This window comes from Drosophila grimshawi, unplaced genomic scaffold (genome assembly GCF_018153295.1).
Source record: "Drosophila grimshawi isolate 15287-2541.00 unplaced genomic scaffold, ASM1815329v1 contig_311, whole genome shotgun sequence".
Lineage (NCBI taxonomy): Eukaryota > Metazoa > Arthropoda > Insecta > Diptera > Drosophilidae > Drosophila > Drosophila grimshawi.
The window spans coordinates 14,951,325-14,971,158 of NW_025063098.1; the positions used below are offsets into that span (position 1 = coordinate 14,951,325).

The 19,834-nt window shown below is 34.8% G+C and overlaps 2 protein-coding genes across 3 annotated transcripts in view; one reads left to right on the forward strand and one right to left on the reverse strand.

Annotated features, from left to right (window-relative positions):
• LOC6571759 (atrial natriuretic peptide receptor 1) overlaps positions 1–19,834 on the forward strand; it is a 44,660-nt gene that overhangs the window by 22,491 nt on the left and 2,335 nt on the right. Inside the window, exons 1-7 of the mRNA XM_001994165.3 lie at positions 5,526–6,648; positions 10,597–10,711; positions 14,218–14,362; positions 16,734–17,160; positions 17,500–18,228; positions 18,428–18,592; positions 19,580–19,760. Coding sequence (XP_001994201.2) covers positions 5,577–6,648; positions 10,597–10,711; positions 14,218–14,362; positions 16,734–17,160; positions 17,500–18,228; positions 18,428–18,592; positions 19,580–19,760 — 2,834 coding nt within the window. The 5' untranslated portion in view covers positions 5,526–5,576. Of the gene's footprint in view, positions 6,649–10,596; positions 10,712–14,217; positions 14,363–16,733; positions 17,161–17,499; positions 18,229–18,427; positions 18,593–19,579; positions 19,761–19,834 lie in introns of the transcript that reaches the window.
• On the reverse strand, positions 18,668–19,484 carry LOC116805759. Of its 2 annotated transcripts, none has more exons than XM_032739781.1 (2): positions 19,143–19,484; positions 18,668–19,082 (listed from the first exon to the last, which is right to left on the reverse strand). In XM_032739781.1, the coding sequence occupies exons 1-2, from the start codon at positions 19,393–19,395 to the stop codon at positions 18,781–18,783; spliced, it is 555 nt and encodes a 184-aa protein (XP_032595672.1). In that variant the 5' UTR covers positions 19,396–19,484; the 3' UTR covers positions 18,668–18,780. The 2 variants fall into 2 exon arrangements, with proteins under 2 accessions (XP_032595672.1, XP_032595671.1); XM_032739780.1 differs by having other exon boundaries at positions 18,668–19,091.

Consider the following 19,834-nt stretch of genomic DNA (forward strand, 5'->3'; position numbering starts at 1 on the left):
CAGCTTCGGCGTTGTTGGCGCGTCGGTGCGTCTGGCCGGTGAGTCTGGGAGACGATTCGTGCGTTCAGTTCGGTTTTCGACTCGAGACTCGACGCATCGGCAAGTAAGGTGCGCGTTTTTCAACTCTTCGGAAAAATAGTTATTTTAAAAACGCGACGGCTTTGGGATGCCCCAAAACATTGTGAATGTACTCGCAACTGAAACTCATGGAAACCACAAATTCAGTTTATGAAGTGTCGCTTACAAAAGTGCTAAGATATTGACGCAAACGTAAAAGTAAAGTGCAGAAATAGCGAGTAAACACAAAAAAAAAAAAAACACAAAACAAAACAAAACATCTAATCGGAAACTATATAAATTTGTATTTATAAATAGCCATCGACTTGTGCCAACTAGAGAACAAAATCGAAAATAATTCAGATACATATATAGATATTGTGAAGTGCGTTCGAGTTCTTATCTGCCACACAACGTACTTGACATTAATGCTGACTACATACATATATATGCATATTTTTATCTTGTTCAATTAAGCACTTCTGTACATTTGCACATTTGGATGTATATCTTGTTTTATCTTACAAAGCATATTTCAAACACTTTAGTTTAATGTCGGCAGATTTCTAATTGCAATTAACACTTGCCACCTGTAGCCGCTGACAATCATAAATTGATGATAATTCTGATGGTGTGATAAAGATTAACCAGCTTCCTACGTCTTTATTATGTTGTTATTGTTATGCTGAAACATTATCTCGTTAAAAAGGCAGAGTTCCCCAAATATCTTATTTTGCTGTATTGTTGCCATAGTTTGCCTTATATCTGTAGCATGTGTGAACAATAAGTGTGATTTGTGGCCCTATTTGGCTTTATCATTTATGCATATCTGGTATTAATCTAGATCAAGTTCGGCATCTTTCATAAATTAGTTTATGAATCACGTTTGCTTGTTCATTCACAATTTATTGAGGCACAAATTGAATACGGATAAATTTGTATAAGATTTATAATGTTTGGATCTTTTTATTGAATTTTGAATTCCCCTTAGTCAGAACCATTTTTACCGTCCGTGATTCAATGCATTTTAATTTAATTTCAGCACAGCTTATTTAAAAACAAATTTCTGCCGCAAACTTGTTTGCAAACAAAAATTGGGTCTTATCATGCATTCTTTTTAATTGGACTTTTGTATCGTTTTTGTTTATATATAGACATATATTATAAGCAGTCTTGCTAATTGGCTTTTTTTCGTTTTTTCAAAATGGATTTTTTCCTTGCCAATTTGGAGATGTGGGGAAAGCGGAAAGTGATCAATTCTGTGTGGTTGATGATTTCAAAATTGAATTTAATTATTATTCATGAATTGCAAATAACTCAGATAATCTTGGTATTATAGAGCAAAAAATAATCCAGAAATTATCATTCATTCCATTTGTGGCCATTTAAATATCATCGATAAAATACATCCGAAAACGAGTCTGCTCAATTACCATAAAAAAGCAGTAGCATTGTGATGTTTTCATCTCTGTTCCACCAATAGCTCCACAAAACCAAATAAAACAAATTTCAAACAAAGCATTTAAAATTCGCTTTCCCATAAGACATTTTACATATTTATTATTTAGCAATTAATAAAAAAATGTCGTATATTGTATATTGTCGTTAGTAATTGAAAATTTTTGCGATACTGTTTGCTTTTCATGAAAATAAATTCACAGCTCTGAATGAATTAGAATCGCCATCAATTTATAAATAAATTCAATATCCAAATGTGGTAATTAAAATTAGGCGATTTTATTAATGAAGCAAAGCTTAAATTTTGCTTATTTATGAGTTCTCATCATAAATAATATTTATAATAGAGGACTGCTATAAAATCTAAAGGATATTCTTTGAGAAGATAACTCTTAAGCAAATTAAGATTGTATTTTGATGATTAGAATTTGCTCCCATTTTTCAGTCACAAATCAATCGAGATTGTCAAGCAACTTATTTTCAAAAACTTTAACATTTTTGAGCGTTGGTGAGTTAAACAAATAACAAGCTCATAAGTATTCCATTTAAGGTTCTACTTCAAATGTCTATTTGGTTAAGTTAGATAAGAATTTACTTAAAAAGAATTGTTGAAGCTTCAATAATGGAAAGCATTTTAAATTATTTTCTTATGTGTCAGTCACAAAATTCCATCGAACTTTTGTCATTACCAATTTGATTACCTAACTGCAAGAATTGCGGTACTCGACAATATTGTTCAACTACAGCTAAAAATAACACAAAGTATTCAGCTCATATTTCGCTCAAAAGGCCAGACAGCAGCGAAAGCAATTTGCTTAAGCAGCAAACCCAACCAAAACAAAAATATTAGCCAACAAATAATGACAATAGTAATGAGTGAGGAATGCTTAAGAGACAGAGAGTCTAAGCGGCTTTTGAATACCCATTAAACAGCAATACCTAAATTTAGAATATTAGCTAGCTCTATTGAAATACGCATAAAAAAGTGAATTTTGTATATAGTAAAAGGAGTACATTTTCAACTGCCGTCAAATCAAATTTGAATTTTTAGAAGTGCGATATTTATTTTGGCTCTAATTGTTTATTTTATTAATTTATTTTTGATGACCTATTTTTCTATTTTAAAAATATATTTTTCACTAGCTAGAAGTGATGTGTTTTTTCTTTTTTTTACTCTTTGCTCTGCATATGAAATAACCTAAGCTGCGAAAGATATATTTATATTTATGTTCTATTTTTGAGCTCCGGGGAGGTGCACAACTCTAGCTCGGAGCCTGCTTACTTAGAAGAAAACAGAGTGTATACGCTTATAAATCATATATGAACAATTAATAAGCCAGCCATTAGCTGATTAGAGCAATAACTTGGCCAACTTCTGTTGCCTTTTTTGTGTTAAAAAGGGGCTGGTCAAAATTCAGGGCATAGCTAGCAGCTCATGCTGCTCAAGCAAAAACGATTAATACTTCGTGAACTTCATTAGTGAGGCGTTGAAGAAACAAATAGTCTAAAAATACACATGTGAATGGATGAGAATGTGAATACGGTTATGAATATGAATACGAATATGAATATGAATGCGAATATGATGGATCGCACGGTGGGAATTATGTATTAAAACTCCATAATTCATAATCATTGTGCGAACAACAATTATATCGTGGCTCAGCTGTCAATAACTGTCTGCAGCTCTAACGGCACACAAACAAGCCAACGCTAATGACAGCTGCCTGTTTTCTGTTGGATCTTGGCTTTTAGCTTGTCCGCCCCCTGTGAGGCTGCCCCGGCAATCGATCTGTTAATCCACGGCACGTGTAAGCTCTTAAGATCGGCTGCGGCCTAAAATAAGACTCGACCGTAAGATCGTAACAAAAATTAAACACGCAAATAATACAAATACCACAACAATAAATAAAAAATAATAAAAAATTAGCAACAAACATTCAAGCCGCAAATTAACTGTACTTTGGCTTTGTCCACATTGCACGGGCCCAGACCAAGTTTGTTGGGCGACTCAAGTGATTTGACCCATATTGTGTGTCTGGCTCTTTCTATAAATATACAAATGTGGCCTACAAAATGGTAGCTAGTCAACTGACGCTGAGTAATGAACAAATCAAGTTTAACAATGCTTTAAGATTGAGTCTACAAAATGTATGCAGCCTTCAATCACTGTTGACTATCTTTTGGTACACTCGAAACGTATAAAAAGAATGTAATTTACTTGAAAACAAATGAGTTGAGAGTTTGTGGTCTACCGAGAGTTTTGAACTGCATTGGGTCTGAAGTAGCTTAAGACTTATTTAGATGGGAGAACATGATTATAAATTGTAAGTCTCTAGTTGTAGCTAGAACTAGCTATACTCAATACTGTAATCCTTCTGCCTTTTACAAGCTTTTGCACAACAAAATGATAACCTTTTAATCCATTTTGAATAGACAAATTTAAAACAAAATACATATTGTTTAATTTAATAAGGTATCTAACTTCTGGGACTAACAGATTACAAAAGTTGAATAATAATTGAGAGAGCAGCAATAAAAGAAAAAACAGGCTTCAAATGTGGTTTCCCTAAATTTGTAGTTAGGAGTGAAAATACTTACAAACTTTTATACCGCAGGGCATCATTGAATATCTGTTTGGCTTTCTGCTGTTGCAATGCTTTGTGTTTATTTATTGTATTAATTCTTTTGTTTATTGTGGCCAGTTTTGAATGCCTTTAGGTCATTTTGCGATGAAGCTATTTTTGGGTAACAGCTTTTGGTGACTTAGCTAAAGATTATCATTGTGTGAAAGGAGAGAGATAGTTTGCCATCGCAAATAAATAATATTGTATATGTATTTAATTTGTCAGTTAACCTGAAATCTTTTCTACACCTTTCCACTCATTCATTTGTGGTTTGATAAACCGCTTTTGGGCAGCAAGAAGCTTTCTGTCAATTCATTCTCTTCCTTTTGTTACCCCTGGCAACATTTTACTTTGGTAATTGCCGTTAAATTTATAACAGATTTTCAATTTGTAACAGATTTCGATTAGATGCGTTTGTTAAGGTTCCACTGTATTTCACACATACATATATAATATTGTTGCTGGCACTTTCGAAGAGATTTATTCGTTTTATAAATTTGCCATACTCCTACCCGTGCTTATTATAATATTGTAAGCCACTTATAAAATACGTGCCAGCTTTTAAAATAATATTCCCCAAATAACAAAATAAAAGTGAAGGTCAAAAGTATTGTAAACGCCGTAACTGGTTTATTTATAGCCCCCTTTGTTTTTGAGTTTGTCCAACCGATAAAAAATATATGTATATATATGAAAAAAAAAAAACATAACACAGTCTTTGTGCTTTCCTTTTAATATATTTCTGTTGTCTTCGTCTTAGCAACCAATTTATTGGTCTAAAATGGATTAGTTGATTTATGCCCAATTTATATGCAAATTTTCTAAAATGTTGACGTTTAATTTTAAACCACCTTTAAATTGTTGCCGTGCTAAAAATAGCAAAATGTTTGTGTTATTTACGAAAGACAAGTGTTTTTTATATGCAAATTTCAATACATTGTTGCGTCTCTCTCCTTTGCATTTGAGAACAGCGTATAAATATTTGTGAAATGCCAAAAATAAAAAGCATATCGATATAAAGAACAAATACAAGTGCAATAATATGTGCAGCCAAAGTCAACAAATTCGACAAACAAAAGTTGTTAATAATTAAAAGTACAATTATGTTTGATCAACCGAATAATAACATGAAACTCGTGTTGAGGCTTAACAGCCAAACAATTAAATATAATTTAAACAATTTTATCAAATGAACAGATGTGCAATAAATTAATGCGCCTTATTGTTTTGCAGGCAGCGTCTGAAATAAAAAAAAAAACAAAAAAAAAGGTAAAACAAAAATGAAGCAGCTGAAATAAAAGTGCAAGAAACCAAAAAAAAAATAAAAATAATAAAATAATAATAATAATATTAATACGAAAATCAAAAATTTTCATAAATAATGAGATCGAGTTCAATACTAAAGTGTTACGTTTTGACCAAGCACGAAATCAAATGAAATCAACTCGGAAATACGACATCAGAACAGGATTAACAGGAAGAGCAGCAACTGCAATTGCCTCAGCAACTGCAACACATCGCAGACAATTCGAGGCGACGAGCTGTCGCAGAATGTCCAGCAACATTGTGCGGCAGCCACAGAGTCAACCACAACAACAACAAGTGCACGAGGTGCTTCTGCTGTTGCTGCTGCTGCTGTTCCTGGTGCCCATTCAGAGAGCAGGACCTGCGCCCGCCTACGCCTGGTTCTATGATGTGGACAGCGATGCAGGCGTGGCTAGCATCCGTACCATTACGGATGTGCACAGTTTCACGGTGCCCGAGACGAGAAATGCCCATAAATCGCAGCGTACACAGCTGGTGCAACAATTTCCCAGCACCAGCAATGACCACAATCATCCTCAACTCCATCGAGATGCACTTAGGGTGCGTCGTCGGCAGCTGGTCTTTGTGGCACTGCTACCCTCGGTGGAATCGGACAACAAGAACGACTGCATCATGCCCAAAGTGCTGCCAGTGCTGGAGCTGGGTATTGCCCATGTGCAGCGCATGGGCTTTGTGGGTGGCGTTCAGATTGATATTACGCTGATCGCGCGGGATACGTTCTGCTCCTCCACATACGGGCCACTTGGCTTCTTTGAGATCTACACCCAGTGGCCGGAGATGAACGCCATCTTTGGCCTACCCTGCGAGTATGTTTTGGCGCCCATCTCCCGCTATGCCGATGTCTGGCAGATTCCATTGCTCACGACTGGCGGCAATGCCGGTGAGTTCAGCAAGAAGGCGGAGAGCTATTCAACGCTGACACGCCTCAAGGGCGCTCAGGTCAACAATCTGGGCAACATGGTTCGCGCCCTGCTGAACACCTACAATTGGACGCGCACCGCCTTGATCTATCAGAATGAGAATGCCAAGATCAAGGGCAACTCTGTCTGCTTTCTATGTCTGGCTGCCATACACGCCACCATCGAAAGGGAATCGGTTTACCAGCTGGGCTTCGATACGGCACACTGGACCAAGGCGTATACCATACGACTGCTCCGGAATGTGGCCATGCGAACAAGAAGTAAGTGGATGAGAACAGCCTTTGGGTTGTGGTTCAATTTTTAATAAAATTTATGATATATTTTATTATTTAGCAGGAGTTCACAGTGCAATCATAAAAGACTTGTGTTCTATCTGGGTTTTTTGTGTTATTGGAAACTCTCAACTCTTTCTAGAATTAATACTTATGATATTTAAAAGAAAGAAAGAACTTCACAAAATAATTATCTAATAATTGATCTTGTTGTTGTTTCTATTGAACATTTTCAAATTGTCATGGTTTGTCGTATATGTTTTTTGAATGAGAGCAAGATTTTACCCACACAAGCATTGTCTAAAATTTAACTACATGTTATATACAAAATTCATAATATACGAAAAAATGTCACTTTAATCTTCTTGTTCGCATCTGCATTTAGTCATACTACTTATTGGCCTTCGTTCACTGTCGTGGATTCTATGCGAAAAGAGCCTTGTGCGGCTGATAAAATTGCGCTTTCATGTCGAATCGGGAATACCCTGAACCGTATTGCCCCCATTTATTTAAATTGAATGCAATTGCGTTAATTAGTTGCATTTGTGTAACCAAGAGCCAACTATAGAAACCGCATAGTGCGTTAGTCAGAATGCCTCACTAAAAAATGCCCTTTACCAAAGACTAAAGAGATATAGTGACAGAGATGTAGGCATTTCTCTTCACTTCCTTTTCAATAAATATTGTTTATTTAGTACATTTTCAAATAATATTTTCAAATTTGTATTTTATAGTTGTAGTAATAATTCGGGAGTATTTTTATTTAATTGTTTTGCTTGTATTTTCTGTTCATTTTTATTACACTTTGCTTTCCCTTATGTTATTATTAATACGAAACATAATGAAATTTCAATGAAATTTGTATGCTGCCTGACAGATAACCAATTTATCCGATCTCGCAAGCAAAATTTTATTAATAACGAATATCAATTAATTGCAATTAAGCATCAAACAGTTGAAGACAATTAAAGGAACTTAATGAGCTGTCTTTTGAAATTATTTGAATATGCAATTGCATAACACAATTTTTGAATTACAATTGAATTTAAATTATTTGCAATTAGCAAAGTAAACAATGCAAATTGATATCCAGACTTGTTGACATGGGTCTATGCATATTGATTATTAATAGGCGCTATAAATATATAACTATAAATAGAAAAGGGTATAAAAACAATAGCTGCAATGAGAATGGCTTTTTAATTACGCTTCCAAAAATTACAAAACCTATTAATGGGTGCCAAACTGAACCATTAAACATCCAAAAATATCAAAAGCTGCGTAAATGGATTATTGTTCCCTCGTACGAGTAATCAAGCGATTACAAAAGCCTAACTAACGTCCAAATTCGAAGCTTAAAATTAAGATTCACCAGGCAAACTGAATGTGTCACATTTTGATTATTCTCCCTATTAATGTGCGCATTTAAATACCATTAGAAATGTATAATTGCGATCTCCCAGTTGGGAAGATTATTACATTTTAATGTATTCACTTAATCATATTTATGGCTTAATGGGCAATCAGAAGAAATATACCCGAAACCAACAAAAGAATATATTGTACTGTGGAGAAAAGCTAAATATATCTTTTGAGTTCAAGGACAGTCCAGGTAAAGAAATTTAATCTTTTTAAGATTACTTATTGATTCAATTTGAAAATTATTACCCATATTTCAACTTATGTTTATAATTGCATTGAAATCATTTAATAACATTTGTATCACTTATTGTTTGGTGACCATTTTAATAACTAAAATATATATATAAAAGTTATTGTATTATTATTATATTTAAAGCATTCAATATTTAAATGAAGATCCCCTTCTTGATTTGACCCACGTTATGAACTTTTAATTTACAGCAAGCTAAAAAAAAATTGATTTATATTCAAAATGATAAAGTATGTTATATATATACAAATGCAGTTGATTAAAAATTATGATGTGCTAATTACTCGAATATTAATATTAACAATGCAATCTGAAAATACAAAGTCTGAATATACATAAGCTAAGTGTATGCCATAAATAAATAAAAATTGACAAATTAATGAGCACCGCAATGAGTCCAATATTTACGATATAATTTATTGTTAGCTGACTCATGCGATTATCAGAACATGTTTGACCTTTCAACTTTACACAAATATTGTAAGCAGACTTGCAAAAAACTAATTTATGACTCAATTTAGACATAGTATATACATAAAATGTACACCAGCCAAAACAATATACAGTTTGTGTAATACTTTCTTATGTATAATCAACACACATGCTTCTCACATTTACATATTTTACTACTACTGTGCTACATGTTTTTGCATAATTTGCTTTTGGCAGCTCTGTACAATCAAATTAAATCAGACTTTTGCTCTAAACTTGACATTGATAGCTTGAAGCATTGGCAAATATTCGACCGTATGATTCCCTGTAGCTTAAAGACAGAGGATACTCGAAAACACAGGTAGAATTTAATCACAAGGACCATATTTTTCGGCTCAAATGTATTTCTAAAATACATACTTACTTTAGTTGTTCTACATTATGTATTATATTACCACGTTTCTTTGCTGTCGTTTTTTTCAGGGTATACAAAAAGGCTTGGGTTTGTCGTAGGTTTGCCAAATTGACTGGCTTTTAAATAATTAAAACAATTGTCAGTCAACAAAAGGCAACTGAAAAAGGTGCCATTGCTCATTGCAAGGCACTGACAAAATTGCAAAAGCCAATTATCACAGATTGTTTTGTTTCTTATGCTTTTTCAATTGCACATAACAATGAACAGCACAAGTCAGTCATAACTGATATAATATTTGTGAAGTAACAAATTCAAATCTGCATTTTGCATTGCAACAATGTTAAACAAATAGTTTAGCAAAAGAGTAAACACGATTGTGTCAATTCTCAAATTGAAAATGTCAATATTTAAATATGTTGTCCACATTAGCATTTTGATAAATTTGTGGCACGCTGTGGGATATACCTTCAATAATAGATTCTGCAAACTGTCTGCCAGGTATAATTTATATTTGTGCACATTGCTGTAAATTCAAAAAAAAAAAAAAATGGAAATATAAATTTATGCTATTTGAAAATGTATAAATTAATTAATTTCAATTACAAAATAAATGATAAGAGGCACATTTGTCAATTGCTTAGAGCATTGCAATACATCAAGTGGAAAAGCCAATAAAAATCACAATTTTTACTATCATAATTTAACCAGTGGAAAGGAGTTTTTTATTCATTTGATTTAATTTATTTGTTAGAAATTTAATTTGCTTAAAATTACGAAGAATTTTTAAGTTTAAAATGTAAATGTGAATATCTGAGGGTATTGAGATGTAAAGTGGTTCACCAATCCTTGCTAAAGATTGGGGAAAATCAGAAAGCCAAATCAGAAAAACCCCAGAGTATTAATAGGCTTATTCGATTTTTAGATGATTATTCCTTTACCATTGAGTGTCGCACTTTTATATTTTCTATACTAGGATAATATCCACAAGTGCTACTGTCAAGTCAAGACTCACCATTTTCTATAAACTACTTCAGAATGTACTTCATGCCCATTGAGTCAGATCAACTACAAACATACAACAAACGCTACCAAATTATTTGCTGACGTCAAAGCAACTGACAAAAAACAAAAATCAAATCGAACAAAAAAGAACCTAACTACATTAATAACAAAGTGTGCACATTTAAAATAAATTAATACATTTTTAATGACAAGAGTCCAGCGGCTTGATGCTGGAGGGCTGCTTCTATTTTTAATTGTAAGCCAAACCAGACAATGTGGACAAAGAGTAACTCCGCAAATGGTGTATTGAAGCTCTTTAACTGAAATTCGCAATTTGTTGTGCTCATTTTTTGTGTGTTTTTATATTTTTTCTTATTTATTTCTTTCATTTTTTTTTTTGTTGTTTATTTTGCAGTTGTCATTATGTGCGCCGATCCGCAGTCCATACGTCAAATTATGCTGACAGCCGAGGAGTTGAATATGATCGATAGCGGTGAATATGTTTTCATCAATATTGAATTATTTTCGCGGTGAGTACTCTAACTACACAAGTACAAAATCAATATATAAATTACTCAGCCAAACCAAGTGGGGAGCAACACTAACACAAACTATAACAATAATAGCAACAACGACAACAATCATACACAAAGTGATCATTTATAGCAATCGCTACAGTTTGTGGCCTTTCACTTTGGCAAACACGCGCACTTTGAATATTCTTTTCAAAGTGCGCAAAATACATATTAACCAAGGTTATAAAAAAATATTATCAAATTTACCAACAAAAATAGCTTTGAGCGACTCCAAAATGCTGACCACTGAGCAATTAATATCTATTTTTAAAACGAGGAAATTCCAATTTTTGGAAACATGTCTGACTTCAGCATTATTAACTCTAATGCCAAACAAAACAAAAAAAAAAAAACAAAATACAAATATCAGAGCTGCAAATTCTATGCTGTCTCCCCGCCCTTCCTCACTCTTATTGATAGCTGCTGTGTAATTACGATGATGTCTTCAATTCGCCGAGTCATTGCTTCCTCGCACCCACATACTATTAGTTCTGCTTTTGGATACATTTGTGCCCAGATGTTAAGTTACTAACTTAGCGATTTGAGATTAATTAATCAAAATTAGTAAGCATACACACATATATTTGTATATATATTGATTTAATAATTATTGAAATATTCGTTGACAGTGCTATAAGCTTAAGTTCTAGTCTGGTTCGTTAAATAGATTATATTAATGATATGTAGACATTAAATGTTGATGATTAGAATTTCAAGATTAGTTTTAATCATTTTTCTATTATAATTCATATTAGATAAATTAAATTAGATATTCATTTAGTTTGCAAAAGTTAAAAGCATTTAGTTTAATTTTAAATTGTCTGCCAGTAGCAATTGTTTTTTTTTTAAGTTTGAGTAGATTGGTTCTAGATTTGAATAACAATTGTGCATAAGTGGCATATGTCTGAAGCCGGTAAAGTTGCTGGATAGTTCTTGTGATTGCATCAAAACTTAATTTATTCTAGCGACACTTTGATTCATTGTTTTTATAAGGAAGTAAATATATTTCCCTTAGATCAATTATTCATGTCAATACATATAATCTGTTCAAAAGAGTGCATCTTTTTAAAGTATCACCAAAGACTGTAGACAAAAAATGATCAAATATTTTTGATATCATAATAATAATATTAACCATAGATTAAATTAAAAAGACCATTAAATAATCCAAGTATATCAGTATCAGAGAGCCATTTTATTGAATCACATCATAACTATGTATATTATGATATAGGCACCTACGAAACAAAGAAAGGGCAGCGACACCAAGTTTCACACAATACAAATATCTCCGAAGCAGCTGTTATAAAAACCGACTGAAGTAAACAACAATAACAATACTTAAGTAACAATGGAGAAGAATAGACTTCGAATACTCACCGGTCAATGAGAAGAAAGCCTCAAAGCATAGCTAAAATAATATGTATTATTCTTCAGAAATATGTTAGGAGTGAAGGAGAGCTATCAGCTAGACTCAGTTGAAGACACACTATATCAATTAAAAAATTAACTTCATGTTAGAAAAACCCGGGCCTTCAAAAAACAAGATCACTAAACAAAATAATACTAAATAGTCAATAAATGTATTACACCTTTTTTCTGGAATTACTTTCCTGAATAGTTTTGCAGTTTTGTAGCCCAATGCAATCAGTGCAATTATGGGGCCAATGAGGCGTACTACATTTAACTAAATATCAGTTGTAAATCATTGAAATAATGTGCTATACGTAAATAGTTTTCGAAATGGGTTACACAAATAGCAAATAATTATTTTCAAATAATGGACTGAGAGAGAGAGAGAGAGAGAGAGTGAAAAATAACGAACTAGAAGGGCTGATGATTGGTGTTGGCTCTCGCTGAGAGCGAATAAGTATTATTGCACTTGCATGTCAATGCAGTCTAATCTGTAACCTCTGTGAACTTGTAATCAATGTAAAATAATTCGTATGAATATATAAATCTATGTGTATTTGTGCATTCACTAATGCATTTCCTGATATCAATTCAAAGTTATATGTAATCCTCCTGAGCAGCGAGAAAATAGATTTAATTAATGGTTAGCCGAAGACGATAAACAGTTGTTGTACTTTGAACGGAAATAAATTCATTCAGAAGCAATCAATTAAAAAGTATAATTAGAAAAATCGATTAGTGTGTTTTCGATTTGTATTTATATAATTATTCAATATTTATTTAAAGTAAATTTAGCTAATTTTATATTACAAACTAGCTGTTAACTTAAAGGCAACACCTGAGGTCGGTTAATAATAGATGATATACGTTAAGCAATTGCATAAGTGAATTAATAAATGCAGTATTATTGCTATAGAAGCAATTTACTTTTATATACAAGTATTTTCTCTATATATATATTTATCTATATGAGTATTAAGATCCACATCGTCAAGGGTAATCAGTAAGGTATCAAGGCTAATCACCATTCAAATATACAACATCTTAGCCATTTTAGTGTTCAATCTCACAATTCAGAAACATATCCATGTTAAATCTTGCACAGACTACAATATGCATTCTTGAGCAGAGTATAAACTGTTTACTATCCATAATCGATTTGCTCAAAGCTTCACTTGCTGAGTTGGCAGCAAACACAGAAAATCTGACATTGAGTTGGCATCACAAACAAACTGCAACTGATAACATCAAGTACATGCACTTACACTGTGTACTAGTGTACTATGCACATCCAACTAGCTCACTTCGACGTCAATAGCAGCATCTACACTTAAAACAATTGAGAATGTAATAGTTTTAAGAGATTTCTTATGCAGTTTTCCTATATGTGATCACAAAAGAATATTTTTTTAAATAGTATGCGATGCAAGAAAGGATTAGAAGAGAAGCTAATTAAAATGCAAGTTTGTTTTGCTATAAAATATGAATGTATATATTTGCTTATTTATTTTCTAACATTTGTATATTAATTTACAAAATTATAACTTTTAACTTGCAAATAAGTGTCTTATTGGTGAGTACTAACGTAGGCCTTAGACTCCATGATTTTATATATACATATATAAACGCTATTAAACAAGATCCGATTAAAGTGGCCTCCACGTCCTAAGAATTTTTCATCCAGTATCTATTATGTTATTAAAACTACTTTGGTTTTATAAAGAAATGACATAATGCCATTTGCTCAGTGTACGCTATCGTTTATTGACACAATTTAGCTGAGAGGTGTAATCGCATAGACAAAGACGGAGACATATGCCAGCTACAACTATGAATCGATTTGCATTTTGCAATTTGCATTTCTATTTATAAACAATTTATGACGCATATCAGACGAAAAAGCTAGGATTAAACACAAATTCAATTGATAAGCCAAGAGTATAAGCTGATAACTGATGCGAAGCTCGAATTAAGTACATTCACACACACACACACACACACACACATACACATGCATCTTTAAATGTGCATCACCCTTTTTTTTGCAGTGTGCCGTATATGACATCTCTGCCTTGGTATGATAAGAACGATACTGATTTCAACAACGAACGCGCAAAGAAGGCCTACACAGCGATGCTAACCGTGACACCCAAGCAGCCAAATGACGATGCCTACACGAAGGTTTCCAACGAGGTGAGTTCCGACAACGGAAGCTGCACGCCCCCACTTTGCATCGCAATGAAATTGAAGTGCCCGGAAAAAGCGTATTTTGCGACAGTTCTTTTCGGTCATTTTCTGTTGGAGGTTTCTCTTTATTTTTTATAGACATGCTAGAGATATTTTGATATCTGTCATGAAGTTTATGACGTATTAAAGAATCCTTACTAAAATATATATTCTTTATTAGCTAGTTATGCTAGTTAAGATATCCCAATTTCCTCTAAATTTGGTCCAGTACTATTTATATATACCATATATCACAATCTGTCGAAAGATGAGTTTCTGAATGAGAAACTTTTTTATTTGTATTTTTTTAATGACATTATTGAAAAGCATGATAAAATATTCGTAATAAACTTACCAGCTACGACTTTTATTATGCTTCGAATATTAGCACTACTGTATTCATTGGGACTGAGCCAAATTTAGATCCAACTCTCTAGTGAAGAATTTGATATCCATATTTGAATAAACTCAGCAGTTACGAGTTTTATTAAGCCCCCAAAATTGGGACTACTACATCAATAGAAACAATCGGTCAGTTTTTTTAAAGCTGATGGACTCCGATCTGCAAGGGTATTTAATCTTTGACTTACCTTTGATAGCCATTGCTTCTTGTTTTCTTTCACTTCTCTTGTGATTTTGTGTTGGTCGACTTATGCATTCTCAATGCCCGGGCACGTGCCTGATGCAAGTTTATTTTGCATACGTGTCCATATATGTATATATATGCTTATGCACAGACACACCAGCCTGCAAGATACTTTTGCCTCTGCCAGCCGGTAATGATATTTTTGTAATCACGCTTGCAAATTATAATGATGCCAACGCAAACAAACAAGCAGAAGTTCTGTAGCCAAGAGTGCTCCACTGCTACTACTGTGTTACATGTCCCAAATGCATATATGCAAATAGGGATACACATCGGGTTCAATTGAAGCACCCTATAAATAATGATGTTATTGAGTGAGGAGTTGGTAAACCAATTTGCAAGCGAGTAGGTTTCTCAGTATTGTTTTTTCCATAAAAAGTCGAAATAAACCTTTTAAGATTGAGTTTATTTTTTCCCCCGTTATATTTAATTGACATCTTTTATAATCCCATTCATTTCTTGGGCCCAGGGTATGGCAAGAAGACAACCCCAACACCTAAAAGTGTTTGCTTTGGCCAACTTTTGAGTGGCACTTGAAGTAAACCAAACAAACTAATGGAACAAGTGATTTATGTTATCCATTTTGCAGTTGTCCACATTTTGTTTGAACTATTGTCAGACTGATAAGAAACAAATTTAAGTCCAAACTTGTATTTCTAAAAAGTTGCGCTTGAAAGCTATTCTAAAGGCGACTCATTAGTCAAAACACATTGCGTTCTATGCTTAGTGCCAAAAGCCTACAACAGTGTATATCTTTCAATCCAGCGAATTGTTGAACAATTTTCAGAAAACTAGCAATTTGGTCAAGTAAAGATCTAAGATGTCCAAGACGTCACTTGTTCATTCCACAATTACGAATTTAGTTTTACATAATTTATATATTTATATTTATTTATTGTTATACGTAAAACCAAATTCTCTTAATTTGAATCATGAATATTGTAAAGAAAAATAATGCTAGGCCTCACAAAAATTTGATCGATTCTATTTTATTTTGCATTATTTATTAATTGAACCGAAATGTTTTTTAAGTAAATCCACTTTAATTCAGTCCTGAAAGTGTTAAAAGTCCTAAATCCTATTTGATTATATCGACTTAAGACTCGTGTTAATATTATTATTTTTATTTTATTTAATACAGTCGCTGTAAGCCAAGTATTTAAATTCTATAAATTCTTAAATTTGTCAGTGATCTGGCTTTAACTAAAAAAAAAACATAAAATATTCGAGCACTTGGCCAAGAGGCTTGTCGTTTGTCATGTCCTTGATATGGATGACTTACTCTGCTTGAGAATACATTTTCAAAGACTGTCGCTGTCGCAACTCAAAATTCACTGTGCAACAGCAACTGCAATAGCAAATATGCGCTATCCGCTGGCAATGGAAATGTCCTTGGTTAAAGCCGCCCAGTTGTCTCGTTGGGATGTTGGGTTAGAAGTGGTGGATATGCCACACGCACAACTTGGAAATGTGCGGCAGACAATAATTTCCGAAGGGTTGTTGCCACAAACCTGTCGTTGCTGTTGTCATTGATGTTGACGTTTGACTGTGCCTCAGCGATTTGCCAGTAGCGTCAATGTAATTGAATTTCACGGCTGCAAACAAGCAATTAAAGCTGGCACATAGTAGTTAAGAGAAAAAGAAACATCTGACTGCTGGCTGTAATTAATGTACTCTGAAATCTACTTGCAGATCAAAGATATCGCTTCGGCCAAATATAATTATACGTTTAGCGAGAATGAACCAATTTCTGCATTCGTGACGTCCTTTTTTGATGGTGTCCTGCTCTATGCCAATGCGCTTAATGAGAGCATCCGAGAGGATCCGAGCATGCTGACCAGACCCATCAATGGCACCGATATGGTCCGTCGCATGTGGAATCGCAGCTTTACTGGGATTACTGGGAATGTGACTATCGATTCGAATGGGGATCGCATCTCGGCATATTCGCTGCTGGACATGAATCCCAACACTGGCCGATTTGAGATTGTCGCCCACTTTCTGCACAATCGATTGGAGTTTGAGTCCGAGAAGGAAATACATTGGGCTGGGGGACGTGAAATTGCGCCACCCGATCGTCCCATCTGTGGATACGATGGATCACTGTGCCCGGACAATTGTAAGCAATCGCAAGTAGAGAAATCAAATTGAGAGATCTATAATTGAATGATAGAGTTAAATTGAAATGAAGGTCCTAATTACCCCTAATAAAAATGACAACTATTCCCTCAGGAATAAAATCAGTGGAGATAGTTAAGCGATTCTTCCGATTCCAAAAGAAAAATGGTTAACAAATTGATTGAGTCAAATATGAAATTATTGAGTTTTGCAAGACTTAAGAAAAACCACAGTAGTTTTCAGAATAAAGCTGAGTGTTTCCAAATACAAGGATAGTAATTAGGATTTTCATAGATTTCAAAGTGTACTCTGAAGCTAATAATGTAATTTTTCAATATAGCACTGCCTGGCTATGCCATACTGTCGATAGTTCTTGGCACAATGGTGATCGTGATGGCCGTGTGCTTCTTCTTCGGATATCGCCATTATATTGCCGAGGCGGAGATCAATTCGATGAGCTGGAAGGTATCGCTGGAGGATGTTATGTTCCGCGATGGCACCGATCATTTAATGCGTGGCTCGTTTCATTCGCTGGTCAAACAGAGCTCCCAGCTGACCCTCATGTCCGAGGACATGGTATCCATCAATGGCGATCGCCAGATCTTCATACCCGTGGGCATGTACAAGAAGAGCAAGGTGGCCATCAAGCCCATCGAGCTGGACAATGTGCAGGGCGTGCTGTCGCGCAATCTGATGTTGGAGCTGAAGCGCATGAAGGATTTGCAGCATGATCACTTGGTTAAGTTCTATGGCGCCTGTCTGGATCAGCGTCGCAGTTTCCTACTCACCGAGTACTGTCCCAAGGGCTCGCTGCAGGACATACTGGAGAACGAACAGTTCCAGCTGGACTGGATGTTCAAGCTGTCGCTGATGCATGACATTGTCCGTGGCATGCAGTTTATTCACAGTTCTGACATTCGCTCCCACGGTAATCTCAAGTCCTCCAACTGTGTGGTCGACTCACGCTTCGTTCTCAAAATCACCGACTTTGGACTACACAGTTTGCGACGCACTCATCATGACATCGAGAGCGATATTGAGAACTTCAATAGTCATGCCTACTGGAAGAGTAAGTTTAAAATATTACACTTACAAAAGAGTATATGCCTCAGAATTCACAAAATCACCAAGAACAGAAAATGAATTTCTTTTAAAAATGTTTTTTCTTAAATTTGGGAAATTTCTGAAAAGCCATGAAATTATTTTCACTAAACTCTTGGCCATATTTTATTAGACTCCTCATAATTTGTAACCCTGTCTGCTTTCAGAACGCCTGTGGACAGCGCCAGAGTTATTGCGGCTGGAGCATCAGCGTGCACCCGAAGGCACCCAGAAGGGCGATGTGTATTCATTTGGCATTATTGTGCACGAGATAACCACACGACAAGGACCCTTTTATTTGGGCAGATGTGCGCTCGAGAAAACGCCTCAAGGTAAGAAATAAAATAAGTAAGATTTGTAGCCATTTAAAATGTGTAAACATGAATTAAAAACAAAAACACAAAAAATTATCGCCTGAATTCGTAAATATATATTATTTTTCATTACAAACGTGTGTCAGGGAAATTTACAATCTTATCACAGAGAGTTGAAAGCGAAACGAGTTGACGAAAACTGTAAATTACACACGAATAGATCTTTGAGTAAAGGGCACATCCAAACTCTCCGTATCGGAGGCACAGCCACAGCTGCGAAGCAGCCAGCTCCAACATCCATTTCTGGCATTCTGTCGCACCTTAGTCGCCCTATTCAATTCAATAGCTGGTGGAGCTGATGATCTGCTGCGTCTACTTGGCTGCTCCCAGGGCTGATGTTCCAATTTCCATAGCCACTGAATGCGTGAATTATCCCAGTGACTTCTGCAAGACCCATGCTTGCAGAACAACTTTTCGCAATCACAGTTCCCAAATATAATCTGAGCATCTGTGGGTTCTAAGACATCATTCAAGGTTAATCCTGATAATCGAACTGACCTCCACTAACCTTTCGGACAAAATCTGTCGGTGTGAATATTACTAGCGCTCTTTGCATTGTGCTTCAATAAGTTTAATATCTTGATTTCGGCCTGGTTTTGACGATGCTCGCTGCAAAAACTGAGGAGCATACAATTTCTGGCATTAGACTGCCACAGTCCAACGTTTCCATTATTAGACTTCAACTGCCGCTTGAACGAATCCCTGCTCATCATAAACTGCTCACATGAGAGTATGAAATGTTTCGAATTTGAGTAAATCATGTGAGTTTGTTAGGCTGTTCGCTAATGTATCAGTGTGGTGTAGTTATGGGGCCCATAACTTAAGGCTGAATATTTTGTGCTTCTCATTGCTGCTGGGAAGCAACTTAAAATCAATAAATGACAATTTTCCTAAAAGTTCGATTGAAATATAAAGCACAGTGCTCTATTTGCATTTCCCTTGCAGAGATCGTCGAGCTGGTTAAGAGCCACAAGCCGAGCCAGAACAAACCCTTCCGCCCAGAACTGGAGCCGGGCGGTGATATCAAGGCGGATGTCATTGGCATCATAAGGCGCTGCTGGGCTGAAGATCCTTTGGAGCGACCCGACTTTAATACGCTCAAGTGCATGATACGCAAATTCAACAAGTAAGTTCTTAGTTAACCAGCTACACTCAGAAAAAAAACATTCAGCAATTTAGATAAATAAATGTTGAATATCT

Excerpts from the sequence above, each read along its gene's own strand:
- LOC116805759 (XM_032739780.1), bottom strand. The coding sequence starts at position 19,395 with ATGATTTACTCAAATTCGAAACATTTCATACTCTCATGTGAGCAGTTT. Across the intron at positions 19,092-19,142 it reads CGACAGATTTTGTCCGAAAG|AACCCACAGATGCTCAGATT; the intron begins GTTAGTGGAGGT and ends ATGATGTCTTAG.